Source organism: Fringilla coelebs, assembly GCF_963513975.1.
Source record: "Fringilla coelebs genome assembly, chromosome: 1".
Classification (NCBI taxonomy): domain Eukaryota; kingdom Metazoa; phylum Chordata; class Aves; order Passeriformes; family Fringillidae; genus Fringilla; species Fringilla coelebs.
This window is the reverse complement of record NC_140028.1, coordinates 147,021,043-147,038,184: the sequence shown is the minus strand read 5'-3', so window position 1 is coordinate 147,038,184 and position 17,142 is coordinate 147,021,043. Positions and strand designations below refer to the sequence as shown.

At 40.7% G+C, this 17,142-nt stretch overlaps 1 protein-coding gene across 2 annotated transcripts in view; it reads right to left on the bottom strand.

Annotated features, from left to right (window-relative positions):
* Window positions 1-17,142, bottom strand: part of LOC311151078 (5'-AMP-activated protein kinase subunit gamma-2) — a 109,004-nt gene that overhangs the window by 24,373 nt on the left and 67,489 nt on the right. For both annotated transcript variants that reach the window (XM_084201225.1, XM_084201226.1), the window contains exon 4: window positions 4,792-4,901. In XM_084201225.1, the coding sequence (XP_084057351.1) occupies window positions 4,792-4,901 (110 nt within the window). The remainder of the gene's footprint in view (window positions 1-4,791; window positions 4,902-17,142) is intronic.

Sequence of the window (17,142 nt, the reverse complement as noted above, 5' to 3'; positions counted from 1 at the left end):
TTGCTATAAGCTAGGTAAGAGGCATTTCCTTAAAAAATGCTAACACAGTTCAGGATGGGGTGGGGAATGTATTGGCCTCTAAAAAAAACCAGACACATGCAGCAACAAGGAAAAATTGAAATCGCATTAGAGGATGTTAGACAAAGTAACCTGGCAGACAGAATGTCAACAAAGTGTTATATTTCATTCATCTTTTAGTTAATACAGGAATTGTTTTGTTTACCATCAAAGGGAAAGATCAGATTGCTGTGTCACTGTATGTACCTGATACGGGTCAAAACCAACAAAAAGAAAGGAAAGGCAGCCCTGGGTGTCCCCTCCTTCCCCCATATCACCTACACACCAAATGACAGTGCTCACCTGCTGTGCTGAAGACACAAGCTGGTGACCAATAAATCTGAATTCAGCTCAGTGATTTCCTGAAGTCTATCATAAAAACAATCCAGAGCCATTTATATTTAGCATAATTAGAATGAAAAAGAACAGTCTTAGAGCAGCCCTTCAGGGGTAACCTCCCTAACCCCTCCTAGGGGCTGTGAAGGGTTTATTCTCCTGTTCACATCTGAGGAGATGTGTAAAAGATGAGACAGTTTATCCACTCTGAGCCGTACGCTGTTGCAACTTGCCCAATTTCCCCATCATCAGCAGAGTCAAATTTCCAGACTTCACAGGAAAGCTCATAACATCTAATTGCCTCCTGACTCCCTTCCTGGTCAGATCAGACTTTATGAAGTTGCTTTCATGTGTGCCAAGCAAAGACAGTATCTTCCCTGGGAAAAGCCAAAGGCAGCAGCTTGTCACAAACAAGGAGCACTCCTGGGTCACAGGCAGGGAAAGGCACAGCCACGGAGCTCAATATTATTCTATAAATATTTATGAGGAGCAAATAAGTATTAATAAACTGAAAAGGTGAAAGAACAGTCCACTGTCAGCCTAAATCAAGAAAATTGTGCCAGCAAGCATTTTCCCAGGCAACATCTGCCACTTCCAGGGTTCAGCATGGGCCAGGCACCACTCCAGGCAGGCAGAGCAGAGGCAGATCCTGTTTTGGGGAGGCTCCAGGTGAAACCTCACTGAGGCAAACTGAGCTGTGCTAGCTGGCCTCAGGCAGGCAAACAGAGCAGGGCTCAGCACCCTGCATTTATTTCATGTGTATGTTGGGTGCCAAGGGGCACGCTGTCCTGCTGAAGCACAGGAGCTGATGGCCAGCAGAGGTGTGCAGCCACATTTCTCTTCACAGAGAAAAGCAAGGCACAACTCTTCCCAAGAGTATTTCTGCGTTTCAGATTCTCTGAACATCAGAGAAAGAAAACACAATTCTCATCATTTGCTGTGCAAAAGTAGAATGCAATATAAAGGTCGTTTTCCCAAAGTCATGGTGGTTTGTTTGTTTGCTTGGCCCATCAGGGCCAAAAGTGTGTGTGTGTGCGTGTGTGTGTGTGTGTGTGTGTCAGGACTGTCAGGTGACAGTCACAAAATTCAGTACAGTGTGTACAGTTGTGTACAGAGTTAAGTACTTAACAGATCCAGTTTTAGCTGTATAGAACAATGCAGTATAACACAGTAATTAATTAGCCCTCTGATACCCGTGGAGTGCTCCCCATCATTCCTCCTCTGCTGGGGCCCTGGCAGCATTGCCACAGAGGTGCAGGAGCCACAGCCCAGCTGTGACAGCCCCATCCAGGTGACAGAGGAGACACAGACCCTGTGCTCTGCACACTCCAGCACACAGAGCTCAGCCCTGGGAGCTGCTGGAACCAAGCTCCCCACACCCTCTGACTGACACACAGCAGGGCTGAAGAGGCTCTCAGCCCTTTCCTGCTCCTCATTAGCTGCTATTTCTGCTATTTAAAGCCTTCCTTCTATTTCCAGTGTGAGAGCACCTCACCATCCCCTCTCTTAGGGCTAAAACAGGATTCCCTTTGAAACTCCATACTAATTCCCTCACAGACACTGAGACTAAATATTTACTTTTATGAATCAGTGTTGCTTCAGTGGTATCCCTGGTGCCCCATTATATAAGGGTAACATCTCCAATTTTCCCACAACTAACAACAGGTTTAGAATACTTTCCAAAATATCTCAGGAATCATTTTCCAGGGTAGAAACATGTGATGTGTGCTGTGGTCGCTGACCAGCAGAGGGAGATGGGACACTGCTCCCAAACAAAAATCCAAAATCTGGAATCTTTCAAAGGATGCCATGAGACCAGAACCCAGCTCCATTTTTTCTTCTTCCTCCACTGATGATTACTAACTTGTATTAAGGGAGGCAAGAAGTGAGCTCCTAAATTGTGTGTTTTAGCTCTAATATTAATAAAAACCTGAATTCAAAACACTGAAGAACTTTTTCAAAGCATCAGGTATTTTTTTTCTTGGTGGGTGTTTTGTGTTTGTTTGTTTTTATATTAGGTGAAACACTGATGTGAGCAGGAAAGAAACAGAGTCAGGAAAGACAAATATCCATTTGAGAGGATTCATGGACACTGAATGTTTCAGAGCTGTGTTTTCAGAGTTCAAACTGATACAAAGTCCTGAGCTACTGGACAATAAGTATTTTATACATTAAAAATTAAAATGCAAGAACAGTTCAGAAGTTTTATTTGGCCACCCTTATTGGGCTAATTCTCCACCATGAACTTATTCTGCTATTTTAGACAAATAAAAAATGCTGCTCTATTTTCATATTCCATACATGTTTGTGCACCAGCCACACCAATCAAACTGAATGACCATAATGTGTTTTGAAGACACTGATGGTGGCACATGAACACAAGGTGCCAGGTAAAAAACTAAACAGAAATACTGAACAGAAATAGTTAAAAGACCTCCTAACAGTGTAGGCTTGGGAAGCATTCAGATCTACATTTTTAGTGTTTTCTTAAATAGTTCTGCAAAACCTGCTAAGTTGGAAGATAGTGCCCATGCTGGAAGAGGACTCCTGCTTTACAGTATTAATTTAATACTGTGAAGTATTAAAGTATTAAAGTAAACTTTAATTTATAAAAAGGTTTATAACTTTATAAATGAAAAGTAATGCGAGTGGATTAAATGTAATAACGCAAAGTCAAAAAAATGCAGTTCAAAGGGGGAAAAAAAGCTCCTCACCAGCAATATAAACACAAGATTTGGTCCATATTTATTGTATACCAGAGTCTGAATGAACAACTCCAGACTTCCCTTCCACCACCACTGCTTTCAAACACCTGCAGAAGCAGCCTGAGGCTATGACTCCATGGTCACAGACTTTGCTCTCCTCTAGCTGTGACAATCGTCAGGGATGCCCAATCAGACAGGGATTTTGGTGATGGGAGGTTTTCCATCACCACCAAGTTACCTGTTCTCCTACATGGTGAAAACTCCCAAGGCTCACTCCCTCAGTTTCCCCAGGTGTTACTTCACACTGGCTCACCCCCTGGAGAGGAAACTCTCACTTCTTGACATTAACAGCATTTTCTCAGCACAGCTCCAGCAATGAAAACTGGTATCTGGCATGATGTCTTTCATCAAGAGATCTGGAGACTCCAAAAAGAATCAGTGCCCTGCCCCAATGGCCTCAAGATTAACTGGTAAATGGAATAAAGAACAATCATCTCTCCAACAGCACCAATGAGCCTTTGACCCAGGGGAGCACTGACAGTGCAGGTTGTGGTCATGCCCACTGCAGATACCAGCTCCCAGCAGAGGGTGGGGAAAAAATATCTTGTGGAATGAAAAGGAGGCCAACAGTCTTTGAGAAGAGCTGAAAGAGTGACAGTGAACCCCATCATCCTAAATCTGATTTTTCAGGTCAAAGAGGTCTGAATTTTTTACTCAAGAGCTGATAAGTCATCTTCTCTTTCAGGCAGAAGCAAGGAAACACTGCAGAACTTTCCCCCCTGTAAGATGGTGAAAAAGTCAGTGTGGATTTTCCACCTTTCAGATCACAGCACTCAATCCAGCACTATACACAATTATCTGATACACAAGATGGTTCTGTGAATGTTTTGGGACTGAGTATCTGTTACATGGCTGCCTCTGACGGTGGAAAGCTGAGGTCTGAGTAGTACATTCCAGACCAAAATTACTAAATGGGCTTAGTTAAGTCAGAATTTGAGCATCTTTACAAGGAAAAATACACTGAAACAGCAAAATACCAAAGCAAGCAAAAAAATACCAGTTGCAAAATCCAGGAAACAAAGAAAGCCACAGCCTTCTACCACACTGCAGAACAGATTAGTCTGTTTCTATAGCAGGCAGCTAATGCCTTCTTTTGGCAAACAAACTCTTCAGACAGAGCCAAGAGTCTAGCAGATGATTTACTGATTAAATGCAAAATGAGACGCTGCAAACAAAAATTTTCTGGAGAATGTAACAATTTGCATAATTAAGCCATCCATTTGAGCCCTAAACTGTCTTATCAGTATAGCAGGAGCAGCCTCACAGCACCTGGGTACTCCTTAGCTGTTGCACAAGGATCTCACACCAAATGTCTTCATGAAGATTCAGGTAACCATGAAGAAGCCAATATAAATTTGGGCTCATCTGAAATGTTTGATTTTAAATAAAGATTTTAACTGCAAACCAGGTTACATCCCCTCTTTCTGTCCTGCTAGGATGCCTTCCCCCAACTCCTCCTCTGGCATTACATGAAAGACACAGTTGAAACAATTCAATTTTGTACAGTCAAAGCACAGCACGATGGCAGTACTTCTCTTCAAGAGATCAAATTTCATTTAACACTCAGGAAACACTCAAAAAAAAAAATAAAAATGAACTGCAAGCAAAGGCAGACTGAAAGGAGAATACTCACTTGTAGCGTAGTGTCGAAAACAACAAGCTTAGAGCTTGTTGGAACAATGTCATAACACTTGTGTGACCTCATGAATCGCACATAAATGTCACTTTCCGATTCTTCAAGTGCTGCAAGTAAAAACATGGTGTTGTTTTATTTAAGCAACCTTAAAAAAAAGAGTAGTAAAAAAACATGCCAAATCAACTGAACACCACTTGTGCAGAAGGACAACCCTGAAGCCAAACTCAAATTCACACCCCTTCTGAGCTGGACAGACAGACATAGGTTTGCACTCTGCATTTCAGACTCATCTTTCCTTTCAGATTAAATATAACAAAGACAAAATGCATTGTTCTTCTCTGATGAGAAAGGACCTCCATGCTGAAGAGTTACATTCTTTAAAAAAATCTCTTTTTCTCCCCCCACCCCAACAGCAACCTATTGGAACATGCATCTCAACATTACTATATACAGAGGAAGACAGTTTGAAAGTGTTGGGATTCACTGACTCAAGCTCCTTAAATTACTATTTCTTGAATTCTTACCACTACCTGTTTCACTTTTCACACAGCAATTTTCTACTTTCTAAAGAGGCAGCAGGCAAGTTCTGTAATTAACTCCATTCTCTTCAGGCTGCAGAGAGCATCACAACCCCAACACTTTGTTTATAAAACCAGGATCCATGTGGATGGTTTTAATGCTGCATGTCTGTAGCAAGGACATGCAATCCCATCCATACTACCTTAAATTTCCTTTACATTTGCTCAGGTGCATGTGCATACAACCCCCAGATCTGCTCAGGTACATGAAACTTTTTCTTTTTTAGGCAGTTTGGCTCTCTATTCTTTACAGCAGGTACCTGGAACTTGGTCAAGGATAATCCCTCCATCAGAGATTGTATCCTTTAGACCCTGTAATAATTCCACAGAAAACTTGGACATTATGCTTTTGAAGAGCACAATATATATGACAACAAATTTAAAAAACTCCTTGAAATACCTACTGACCATTAAAGAACTCCATAGTAGGGAGTTAAAACTCAAAATCCTCATTTGCTAGATTTGCTCAAAATCAGTTATCTTGCTCTGGATAAATTGTCATTTCCACCAAATGCTTCAGCACAGCCTTTTTTAGTCCAAATTTACAGAAGCAAAGCTGGATCTCCCCTGCAAGTGGCTGCTCTAGGATCCAGCAGCTTCTACACACTGAGAAAGTCCTTCATTTCCTACTCCCATTACTCTTAAAATAAATAAATAAATAATCAATAAGTCTGGTCTTTAGAAAGTTGTGGTTGCTTCTGCAATCCTAAGTGCAGTCCCAAGAGCCCTCATTTACTTCAATCTCAAGTTTGTAAACAATTAAGATACTACAGGTAGAAACAAGCTTAGGAACACCTCAAATTCCACCAGGACAGTGGAACCACCATCCCTGGACATGTTCAAAAATTGTGTGGATGTGGCACCTGGGGACATGGGATGGTGAACACAGTATTAACAGTTGGACTTGATCTTAAGAAGTTTTTTCCAACCTAAATGATTCTATAAACCACAAAACAACCAGCTGAAAAAAATGGACTCTCTCAGAGCACATCATGGCTCCACAGAGCCTTGCCAATTCACTAATAAATTTTTAAATGCATCAGGATAAGCACAGTGACTGTGAGCCAGAACAATTCAATCAGGGGAGGCTGCTCATGGCAGCCACAGCCAGGAATTCTAACCAGCACAGTGAAGGTGTGCCCATAAACCCTCCTCTCACTCCCCACACATTCCCACCCTCCAAACACAACTTCAACTGGACCTCAACAATCCCCACCCAGAGGAAAAGGAAGGGTTAAATGTTACCTCACCTTGTGCTGTCTTCCAGCTCAGGGGAGACACCACAAAGTGACTGCTTCCCTTTAATTTTAACTGGAAAGTTACAATTAAAAATATTCAGAAGCATGAGATAGCCATCTGTGAGCACTGTTAACACCCCTGTAAACAGCTAGGAACCTCTAGCAGGATCTGGACAAGGATCAAATTGTCCAGCTGGAACTGAGGTTTATTTCTACAGAAGATCCTTATACCTTAAGTAAGTACAATGCACCACTTTATTAGCTACTAACTAAACGTGCAAAACATCAGCAGCACTGATTTAACTCTCATGTCCTACACAACTCCATCAAGTGCCTGTTGGAAAGGACATTTAATACCTTCTAACACCTTCAGCTACCTGGGAATACTCAGCAGCTGCCACAGCCCAATTCTTTGTACAGGTACAGTGGATTATGTATATAGTATGTATATATTATGTACATACACAGCTGTTCAATGGAGAAAAAGGTCTCCCAAACCTAAGGCTCAGCACATCTCAGGGATGCACTCACACCCATCTTTCCTGCACAGGGTTTCTCTTCACAGTTTCTCTCCCCTTCCAGTGTTTTGGGTTGTATCCAAGCAGCCCAGTGCTGCAAATATAACTGATCAAATTAGAACACCCTCATCTCCACCAGGATATTTCTACTTTATTACCTGCTGAGTTTCTTGCTCCAGTCTTATTTGCTTTCCCAATAACTGCCCATTCATTCTGAAGCCTCTGCAGCATCTGCCAAGCAGTACTTCCTTTGGATGGACAGACAGATCCCTCCTGGCCTGATTTACAACCTTCTCAGATCAGATCATCTCTGATCTGCACCTGAGATCACCTGCCCAGCATGCAGGAGATGTGAGCACAGAACTGCCTCCAGCCAAACCTCAGCTCATCATCTGCAGATCAGCTGGCTCACAGAGCAGATTCCCAGCAGGAGGCATCTGAATCCAGAGCAGGATCAGGGAGCAGAAGAATCCACTATTAAGAAGCTGAATGTTGATTTCTGTGGGGGTGCACACTCATGCAAGCTTATCTCCTGAAGATTCATCTGGAAGTTATTTTTCAATAACACTGCCCATGTGCACTCCTCTCACCAAGACATAGGTGAAGGCAAAAATATCCAAATTCCCAGTGCTATTTTTTGCAATTTTTAATAGAAAAGAAGGAGAAGTCACCTGGAAGGTTACAAATAAGCCCAGTCAGACAGTTTAACACCTGAAGTTGAGCACTTTGTCATACAGGCTTTTACACAGTAAATTCTCTGCATTGGTATTTCATTTGCTCCTACTGTTAGAGACCCTTCAAAGAGTAGAAAATTAATCTATTTGTATTTTTGCCACTCTGCTCCTCAGTCTTATTCACCAAAATGATTTTTACTTTCTTCCTTTCTCCCACCCTTCACTATAAAATGAGACATGGTTTTATTTTTCATTTCAGCCAGTAGATGTTATTTACAAAAGCATCATAGCTCTTTTTTTTTTTTTTTTTGGACAGATTAATTATTCATCAATACTGACTCAGATTGCAGTGGGACTCAGTACAAAGCATAATTCTCTATTCAGAGAGCTCTAAGGTAGAACTAACATCTGAACACTCATGAATGACACAGAAACTTCTGCAGCATTGCTGAAGCCATTTCCTCAGATCTACTGAACAGATCCTTCAGTTCCACTCATGCCTTTGCCTGGGTGATTTCCTCTCAGAAATGCAGGATGATTTCCTGCAGGGTGATTTCCTCTCAGAATTTCAAGGTCTTCAAAAGCAGAAAAAAAGAAGAGGGGAAAAAACAAAAAACAAAAACAAAAACAAAAAAAAAACAAAAAAAAAAACAAAAAAAAAAAGAAAAAGAAGTGCCTGCAGATGGAGAATAGGAATATAATGTCAACACTCATGGAAAAGCCTCCAAATACTGCAACATAAAAACCTGGAGAAAGTTCCTCAGAGGTGTCTATTGCAAGCCACAGGCTGCATTTCTGGGCTGTGTTCCTGCTGGGATGGCCCAACAAGATCCTGGACCAAAAGTGATTCTTGATCTCAACAGCACAACATCAGGACCTCTCCTACTATATTTTATGTTTCAGCTGTATTATGCTCCTGGTATCCAGTCATATTTCAAGTCCACTCATTGGTTCCAGGAGTATTTGACAGAAAGACACAGGTTCCACTGAGGCTGGGTTCTCTCACCTTCTTTAAAGTGTTAATTCCACCACAGCCATGCCACAGCAGCTCTCCATAACCCTGTCCTCGTTGTTAGATTGAGGACTGGGACCTCTGGCAACTCTCAATCATTTGAAGAACTCAAACTTATGAACTTAAACCTTCTTATTAACCTGAACAACTGTTAGTACAACTGACTTCTCAAAGTTTCGTATAAAGTTAATGGCCAAATTTTAAAGACCCTTTAAAAAGTAAGGAAAAAACAGCAGAGAGCAGTATGTAAAATATACACTAAGCTAATTACCTAGCCTGGTGAACAGCTTGGAAGGAGACAGAAACCACAAATATACACAGTAATTGCAACATTCTGCCTGATTTTTTAATAAGGATCAGTATGGAAACCATACAACTTAAAAAGCTTAAGAATTCTCTTAGAGGAGCAGGAGCTGAGCTAAGCACTCCCAGCACTACTTTTCACCTTGACTACTATTGACATAATCATCTTCCCCCAGCCAGGTCAAATAGATAAAAGGAAATGGAGAAGTAGAAATGTAGTTTTGTGATGTTCTCACTTGTACTAAGCAACCTAGTTAGGGGAAAACACATTTTATTTTCTATTATTGCACACATACATAGCTGCATTTCAGGGCACTCCAAGCCATACTTCTATTTTAAAAGTTGCATTATATGCTGAATATCAAATTTCAGATACCAGAGAATGAAAATATTAAAGACCAAAGATTTTTTTCATCACAATGTTTACTATGGAACTGATCCAACAGCAATACATTAAGTCAAATTTATTAGCGTAATTATACTGATAAACTTTATTGGAAGGTGTTATGCCAAAGTACTCTATACTATTCTTACCTGTATATATAAATACACCTGTATATATAAATACACATATTTATATATCTCCTGCCCTTTCCTTACACTAGAAGCCACCCAGCACAATGAGAGCACCCACAGCAAAGATCAGCTTAGCTGTGCCAAGTGCTGCCAGAAGACACCAGGGTGAGCAATCACTTCAATAAGGCAGGACAAGTCACCCTCTCCCCCTCCTGTTACAGATAACTCTTGGCAGAGAACACAACAGGTAAAAGACATCATTAACCTTGTAAGTTGTTCTTCTGACTGTGGTTTTATCTGAAAGCTGTCACCAAAACTGGCTTTAAAGTTTCTGATAACCCCTGGTCAGAATTCACTGAAGGAGTTCCTTAATATCCTCGAAAACCTCCCACACAGCTTTCACAGTGCTGGAGATTGTAGGAGTTCCTGCGTAAGTCACTAACATAACACAGATCTGGAAAAGAACATCCACAGTGGATACAGTTCATCCACTCCAAGAGCAACAGTGACACCACTCAGAAGGAACCATAAACTATTCCTCACCACCAGGCCCTGGAACTCAGCTTTTAAGGGACATAGAGGCACCTGAATGAAGCAGGGTCTCAAGAATAACGTTTTAGGGATCAAATGTCCAGGTAGGATTTGATCAGCATTCCTCAGCAAAGGGACAGACAGGAACAGATTCATCCAATAATTGCTGTGTACAGGATGTTGCTGTGATCATGAGCAAGAGCTTTACTCCAGCATACCTTCTGCAAGACAAATATTTTGCAGGTTTTTAGCTAGGTTTGAATGCTTCACAAATTAAAATGTACATGGTATAGCTAGTGGAAAGCTTGGGAACCGAGGGGCTGGCAGAGAAGTGCCAGAAACTGCAATTGTATAGAGAATAACACAGTAAGGGGGCATGACTGCTCAGTCTGCTGAGCTGTCTGCTAAAGAGCCAAGAACACTGGAAACAGTGCACAAGAAACCAGACACCAGAAGCTGAATCAATGTCAGACTTGGTAGGAAGAGAATACTGACATAGTTTAAGAAGGGCAAGAATGGGAGAAAAGAAGAACTGTTGTGCTGTATCATTTGATTTGTTTATTCATGAGGAAACATCTCAAAAAGAAAGAAAACACCACCAAAATAACCACCCATGTAATCAGCCACAGGGTAAGAGTGAGTGGTAAAAAAAGAGAGAAAGAGCAGGAAGAGATGGTCACAAGAACAGCTATTCTATGTGGCAGGAGATAAATCCCAGAACCTGAGAATATCCTTGGAAGGGACCCACAAGGATCAGAGTCCAGCTCTTGGCTCTACACAGGACAGCCCCAAAAGTTTTAGGACATGCTTGACAAAACTTTGTCACAGACATGGCAGCCAAGACTAGCAATGTACTACTTCCAATTATACAGGGGAAAAAACAAACAGGTTTGCAGTCCAATATAAAGGAAATAATATGATGACAGTGACAGAAGTTGACAACTCCATCACAAGCTGAAAGGCTTTTGAATGCAAGGAACAGGAAAAAAGGATGTAGAGACAGAAACAAGACTTTATTTTTCTGAGAACTGCAAAGAGCTTTAAAATATTCTGGAAGACCACACATTGAAGTTACATAGTAGCATTATTCATGCAGCCACAGGCTATAGGACATGGATGTTGCAGAGTGAACATTTCCCACCCTCATCTAAAGGAATGCCTGAGCTGGCAGATAAAGATTACAGCAAGTTTACAGATGTAAGAAACTCTGATGCAAAGAAGTGATAGGAAATGTATCTGGAGATCAGTATCAGGAGCTTCTTCAGTGTTGCAAGATGAATTCAGCTGTATATTACAGCATGGATATATGATGTGACAGAGGAAAAGTGCTTTAAAAAGAAGTGTGAGCACACAGGAACTACAATAGAGTAAGTGAGCTCTCCCTTGCTAAATGCACCTCACCTTGCAAATAGGAAGAGGGTCCAGAGGCACAGAAAATAAGAGAGGAGAACAGGTACACGAACAGATAAATGACAGTGAATAGAGAAGTAAATATGCTGTCTTGTTACTCAGGTCCTCAAAGGATAATCCCTCTAATAACAGTAACAAGCTAAAAGAAACCAGAACACATCTTCAAGAACTATACTCAGAATTGCTTAAGACACTTTCAAATATAACCTCCCCTATTGTGTGCATCTACCTTTTTTCGGTTTTTTTGCACACATTTTAGTGTGCTTGCTGAATTCTAGAGTCAGTGCAACTGTTCAGTCCCTTTGGATCAGCAAGGTAATTGAGATGTTTTCTGCCCTTGTCACAAGGAGTTGCTTCACACAGAGACAGCAGGTTATTACATGTGTACACAGGAGTCAGCCTAGCTAAAAGCAACCATTCCTGAACTCTGCAAGTTCATGAAGGAGAAGATATACTACCAGTCTAGAGGAAAGCCAAACAAATTCAAACCCAGTCAGAATTCTTAGGAGTGTATTGAAGCAAGTTATTAAAACCAGGGTATTTGTAAGCACTTACTAGGCAGCTCATTGAAAGTAAAGAAAAAAGTCAATACAGCTGTATCAGGAACAGTTCAGATTAACCAGCTTTTACCCAAAGAAAATGATCAACTGGATGAAAAAGAAGGAAGACACAAAATATAAATAATAGTTAAAAAAATCACAGTATGCTTGATACACTAATTTTAAAGCAAGCATGGATATCACTGCATGAGAAGAGAGCAGAGTCACCCCATGACAGCTGCCTAACAAGCAATCCCAGCTGCAGCAAAACTAGAAATATGCTTTTTGTTCAGTGGTTTTGTAAGACTGGACGACAACTATATGTTCTTAACAAGACATGGACTCCAGTTCAAACTCTTCCCCAAGCTGGAACATTTGAAAGGCCCACCTCAGGCAAATCAGGCAGTGCAGAATGGCATGCAAGCTCATACTGCAGGAATTTATATTTCTACAACTCACCCTGGAAGTGTTTTTACCAGTAGTTTGATACTTCCCATTACAACAGAGTATCAGGGGATCAAGACATCATTTTATTCAACATTCTCTTTAGTGATCTTCAAAACAGGAACAGACCACATTTTAAGAGCTTGCAGTAAGAGTTTGAAATGGTTGCAAGACTTAAAACTTCACAGTATCTTCAACCTGAATTTAGAAGTAGATTGGAGATAATACAAATTTTCAGGAAATACCAAAATCTGAAAGAAATACTCAATTGGAAGAGTGTAAATTATGGAGTAACTAAACACCACCACTACTGAGAGAGAAGTACCTTGTTATTAACTTAATTTCTACTTAAAACAGTAGAAATAAAGAAGAAAAGGCAGTTTGCTTAAACAAAACAAAAGGCAAACAAAAAAACCACCAAAGGTGATGGAGAGCTTTTAATACATTCCACAAGCTGTTAGACAGAACAAAGCAACCTTAGGACACTGCACAACCTCCTTCCTTAAAGGTCCTAAACAGGGAATGAGACAAGCGTCTCCAAAAGCACATCCTGCTTAGAACAAAGCAGTTATTAGTTCTTGACAATGCTTCAAAAGATCCACTTCCCTGGTTTTGAGGTTTAGATACCTACATGTCTTCAAACTCCAGCAGTAGCTAAGACTTGTAAGAGAAAAGTGATACAAACATTTGTTTGAAACAATGAAAGATTTGGATTGTGTTGCAGTCTTACATTCACAGCACGCTTCAAAATCCTGCCCTGAATTTTGTTCCTCTTTATTGGTGGTAGTTAAGTCCTGGTACCTGGGCTAAGTTAACACTTCTGTTCTACTGTAGCTCTCTACTGGCAGTGTGGATAAGAAAATTATTACTGTGAGATTTGAGAGAGACAAAAAAAAGTGATGGGCAGCTTAAGAAACTCCACATTCCTGAGCTAATCATAGTAACTCTGAAGTTCCTTGTCCAGGCAGGCAGAGAAACTTATTTGTGTACAAGCAAGAGCTGCCTTGTTTAGGACCTAACTGGTAAACAGTACCATAAGCCCAACTGAATCCTTTTGAAAAATACTTTTGAAACAGCTCTGTATCTCTTAAATCAACTGCTGGTCAAAGGTCTGTTCTTTGAGAAAAGCATCACTGTGGTTTTGTGAATAAAGGTAGCAACTTCAGCCTGCAACCTTAATGCTTCTAGGATTTTCACCACAACAAAGAATAAGCTGACCTGAAGAATTTTCTAAACCATGTTCAAGATTTTCCCTTGACAACAGGCACTACCATTTTTCCCTAAGCATCCCAAACAAAGATCTAAATTAAGATGTCGCCTGTCTGGAATGTGGGCCTGCTCTTCGAGATTGCGAGACATGAAAGGCAAGAAACTAAAAATGGTATTAAACTTCTGAATATTAATATCAGCAACTACTCTGTGCAGAGCTGGATTCAAGGAACTTTGAGGTATGTGATTAATGAGAGAATAAACCAGCCTGTGTCTCTGCTGCAAGATTAGTAAGCAATTTGAATTTTTGCTGTATCTTTAAAATAAGCCCAAGTCCTACTAGAGACACAGTTTGCACAAACTTTTAGAAAAGAAATAGTCATTTAAGTCATCTAGGAATTAGTTTAATATCAAACCTAAACATGCAGCTTAACCAAAGCATTAATCACCCAACAAGCATTTTCATCATCTTCACAAGCTGCAGCCATATCCCTACTGAACAGGGCAAATATTTAACGTGGAGGCAATCTTCCATTGAAGACTAAACTCAAAGGATCAATGCCTTAAGGAAGAAATACTTTTTTTAAGACTTCAGCCATAAGGACTTTGGACTATGCTTGCTGGAGAAACAGTTTTGTGAGGTCTGATAAATTGTGGGTCTCAAGTCCTGAATAATTACATACAACATCTAAAGTTGAAGCTTTTAATAATTAGGTATTTACATTTTCATTTCTCTCTAATTTGCCCTTGCACATTTCTTTTCCTTCCCTCCCTATGCATGCCAACACCTTCTAAACAGCTACTACTGGCATTTCTTATAAAAATTTATGAATCTGTATGCACACTTCAATAGGCTATTGAGTGTTCTGTTCCAACATACCACTTAGGAGATTTACCTACAGCAGGTGTAGCTTGAAGCTACACCTAAAAAAGAACCAACATCTCTGTAACTCAAGCAGGTGATACCCAACACACATTCAATGTGCTCAGAAACAGTTTTCTGGAACCCATTTTACAGGTATTACTGATTTTTTTCTCTATACCACAGATAAACTGCAACCCTTCCCAAAGCTGACCTTCCTCTGAGCTGACCTGATGTCTATACAGAGTAGCACTGGAGTTTTTGAGGGGTTCTTTTTGCCTGATTTTTTTTTTCAGGAACTGACTCAAAATTATCCTAGGGAAATCCAAGCAAGACTGTGGCAGGAGAAATCCGTGCAACTGCCTGGGTAGAGCAGAGCATTCACCTTCTGCACTCTGGCATTCAGAGACCTCTGTAAAGGCAGCCACACAATCCCTTGCTGTGAGTGACCACCCTCCATCCTGAACTGAGCCAAAGCACTAAATCTATCCTAAACCCATCCTACAGCACCTATGCTGGAAGTTAGAATACTGTTTCAAAGCTCTTACAGGAAGAGTTTATATCCATTTGTTCTTGTGCCAATGCTGTTCTTCATTTAATTTCCCTTCCCAGTGTTTACCCCCTTCCCATCCCTTCTAGGATATTTTCATACATACAGCGTTATCACATTACTTCTTGGTTTTCCTTTTACTGAGTTAAATGAGTAAAGCCTGATAGTTTCCTCATAAATGGCCTTTTTCTATGGCCATCTCAGTTTGCTCCCTTCTCCAGCAGCTCAGACATCTCCTTTCTCTCCATCTTTACATCAGTAGAAATTCAAAATAAGTAGCAGAAAATAATGCCATAGTGTAAGGGACTGGTAGGAAAAAAAATCCCTTTTTGATTCTGTTTCTTAAAGTGCCCAGTGCCAGAATGAAATACTCTGTCACAATCTAAAGAGAAAAGCAAAATAATACGATAATATTGTAAAAAAACCCAACCAATCAACACTACCAACACAACTTAAAATCACCCTAAAAAAGACAAAAAGAAAATCACATCACAAGTAAAACCAGTGGTCTATAGCACAGGAAAATTGCTTTTAGACAAAATGTAGGAGTACCATTAACCTCTGCCAGAGTCAAAATTGGTAAAATCCCCCAACTGGTTCACTGAAACCGTAAAATCCATAAAAAATCAGCAGAGGAGGAAAGAACCTAAAACCAAGTTAGTTGTATTCAAACAGTATTCAGAAGCTACCTTAAAGACATCCACAACATACTCAAAAACCTTTTAGATGTGGTCCACTCTTAGAAGGACAAGGTAATTTAAACTTCCCAAAGCTCCATCTAGGTGCCAAGCTGGATGCCTAAAAGACAAATTCAACTTTGCTCTAACATAGTTAGGCTTGTATTAAACTGCTTTGGCTTTATGTTAGTTCCAGCCATTAGTGCAACCCTTCCACAGAAGGATTTTCCCCATAATTGTCAGATTTTCCATTTGTCAGTCTTCTGTACTCATAGAAGAGCTACAGGAAAGCCCACCACAGCAGGCTCCCAAGGCAAGCAGTCTCAGCACAGAGAGGAACATTTTGTTTCAAGATACAAGAACTGCTCCAAAAAAAAAAAAAATGCCATCAGGTCCTGTACTTTGGAAATGCTGCATTTCTTCAAGTTTCACACTTAACTACTTCCCCAAACCCATGCAATGCTAATACAGTTGTACATTCTGGAAACTACAAATATTCAAATCAACAAAGTACCTGCAGACAGATCATTGCTACCCAAAGACCAAGCTCCTAAACAGAGAGCAGAACTGATGTCAGCATCATGAGTTGAGGCTCCAAACACTGTGATCATGCACCCTCAAGTTATCAAAACCACAGTGCACTTCACAAAAAGTCTTGTCTTACAGAACACCCACATCTGCTGCAGATGATTAATAAGCAGAAATATTTAAGATTGTTTAGCAACAGTTAGACTGAGCCAACTGATGCAAATATTCTGCTGTCATTCCAGTCACACTGGCATTACTTCAGTTCAAACCAAGTCACATCCATGCAGAACTCAGCCATGCCCCAAGGCAGGAGGTTTTCCAAGGGCACTGACTTGATCAGCTAGATTTAACAGCAGAGGGTATCAAACCACCAAGACAGTTATCCTCTTTCATCTGTACTGTCCTGCCTATGAAATGTGCAGGGCATGAAAGAAATCTGTTGGATAGAACATTGGAGACCATCCCCTAAGAAGTTTCTTAAGGGAAGGACTCTGTACACACACCCTCCTTCATCCTGGAAGTGCTCAGCAGAGCAGTCACAGACAAGTAACAAACAGCATTTTGGAGTCACCTACAAGGCCACACTGACATTGTCACATCTTCCAGGTCTATCCCTGCTCAAGCACAAGACACTGAACTCAAAAACTCTAAACCAGGAAATTGAGATGATATTGGCCAAAGCCTTCAACCTCCTATCAAGCAGTTGTTTACCAGCCCCACTATCAAACCAAGCAGCTCCTGGACAAGGGAGGTTCTGCA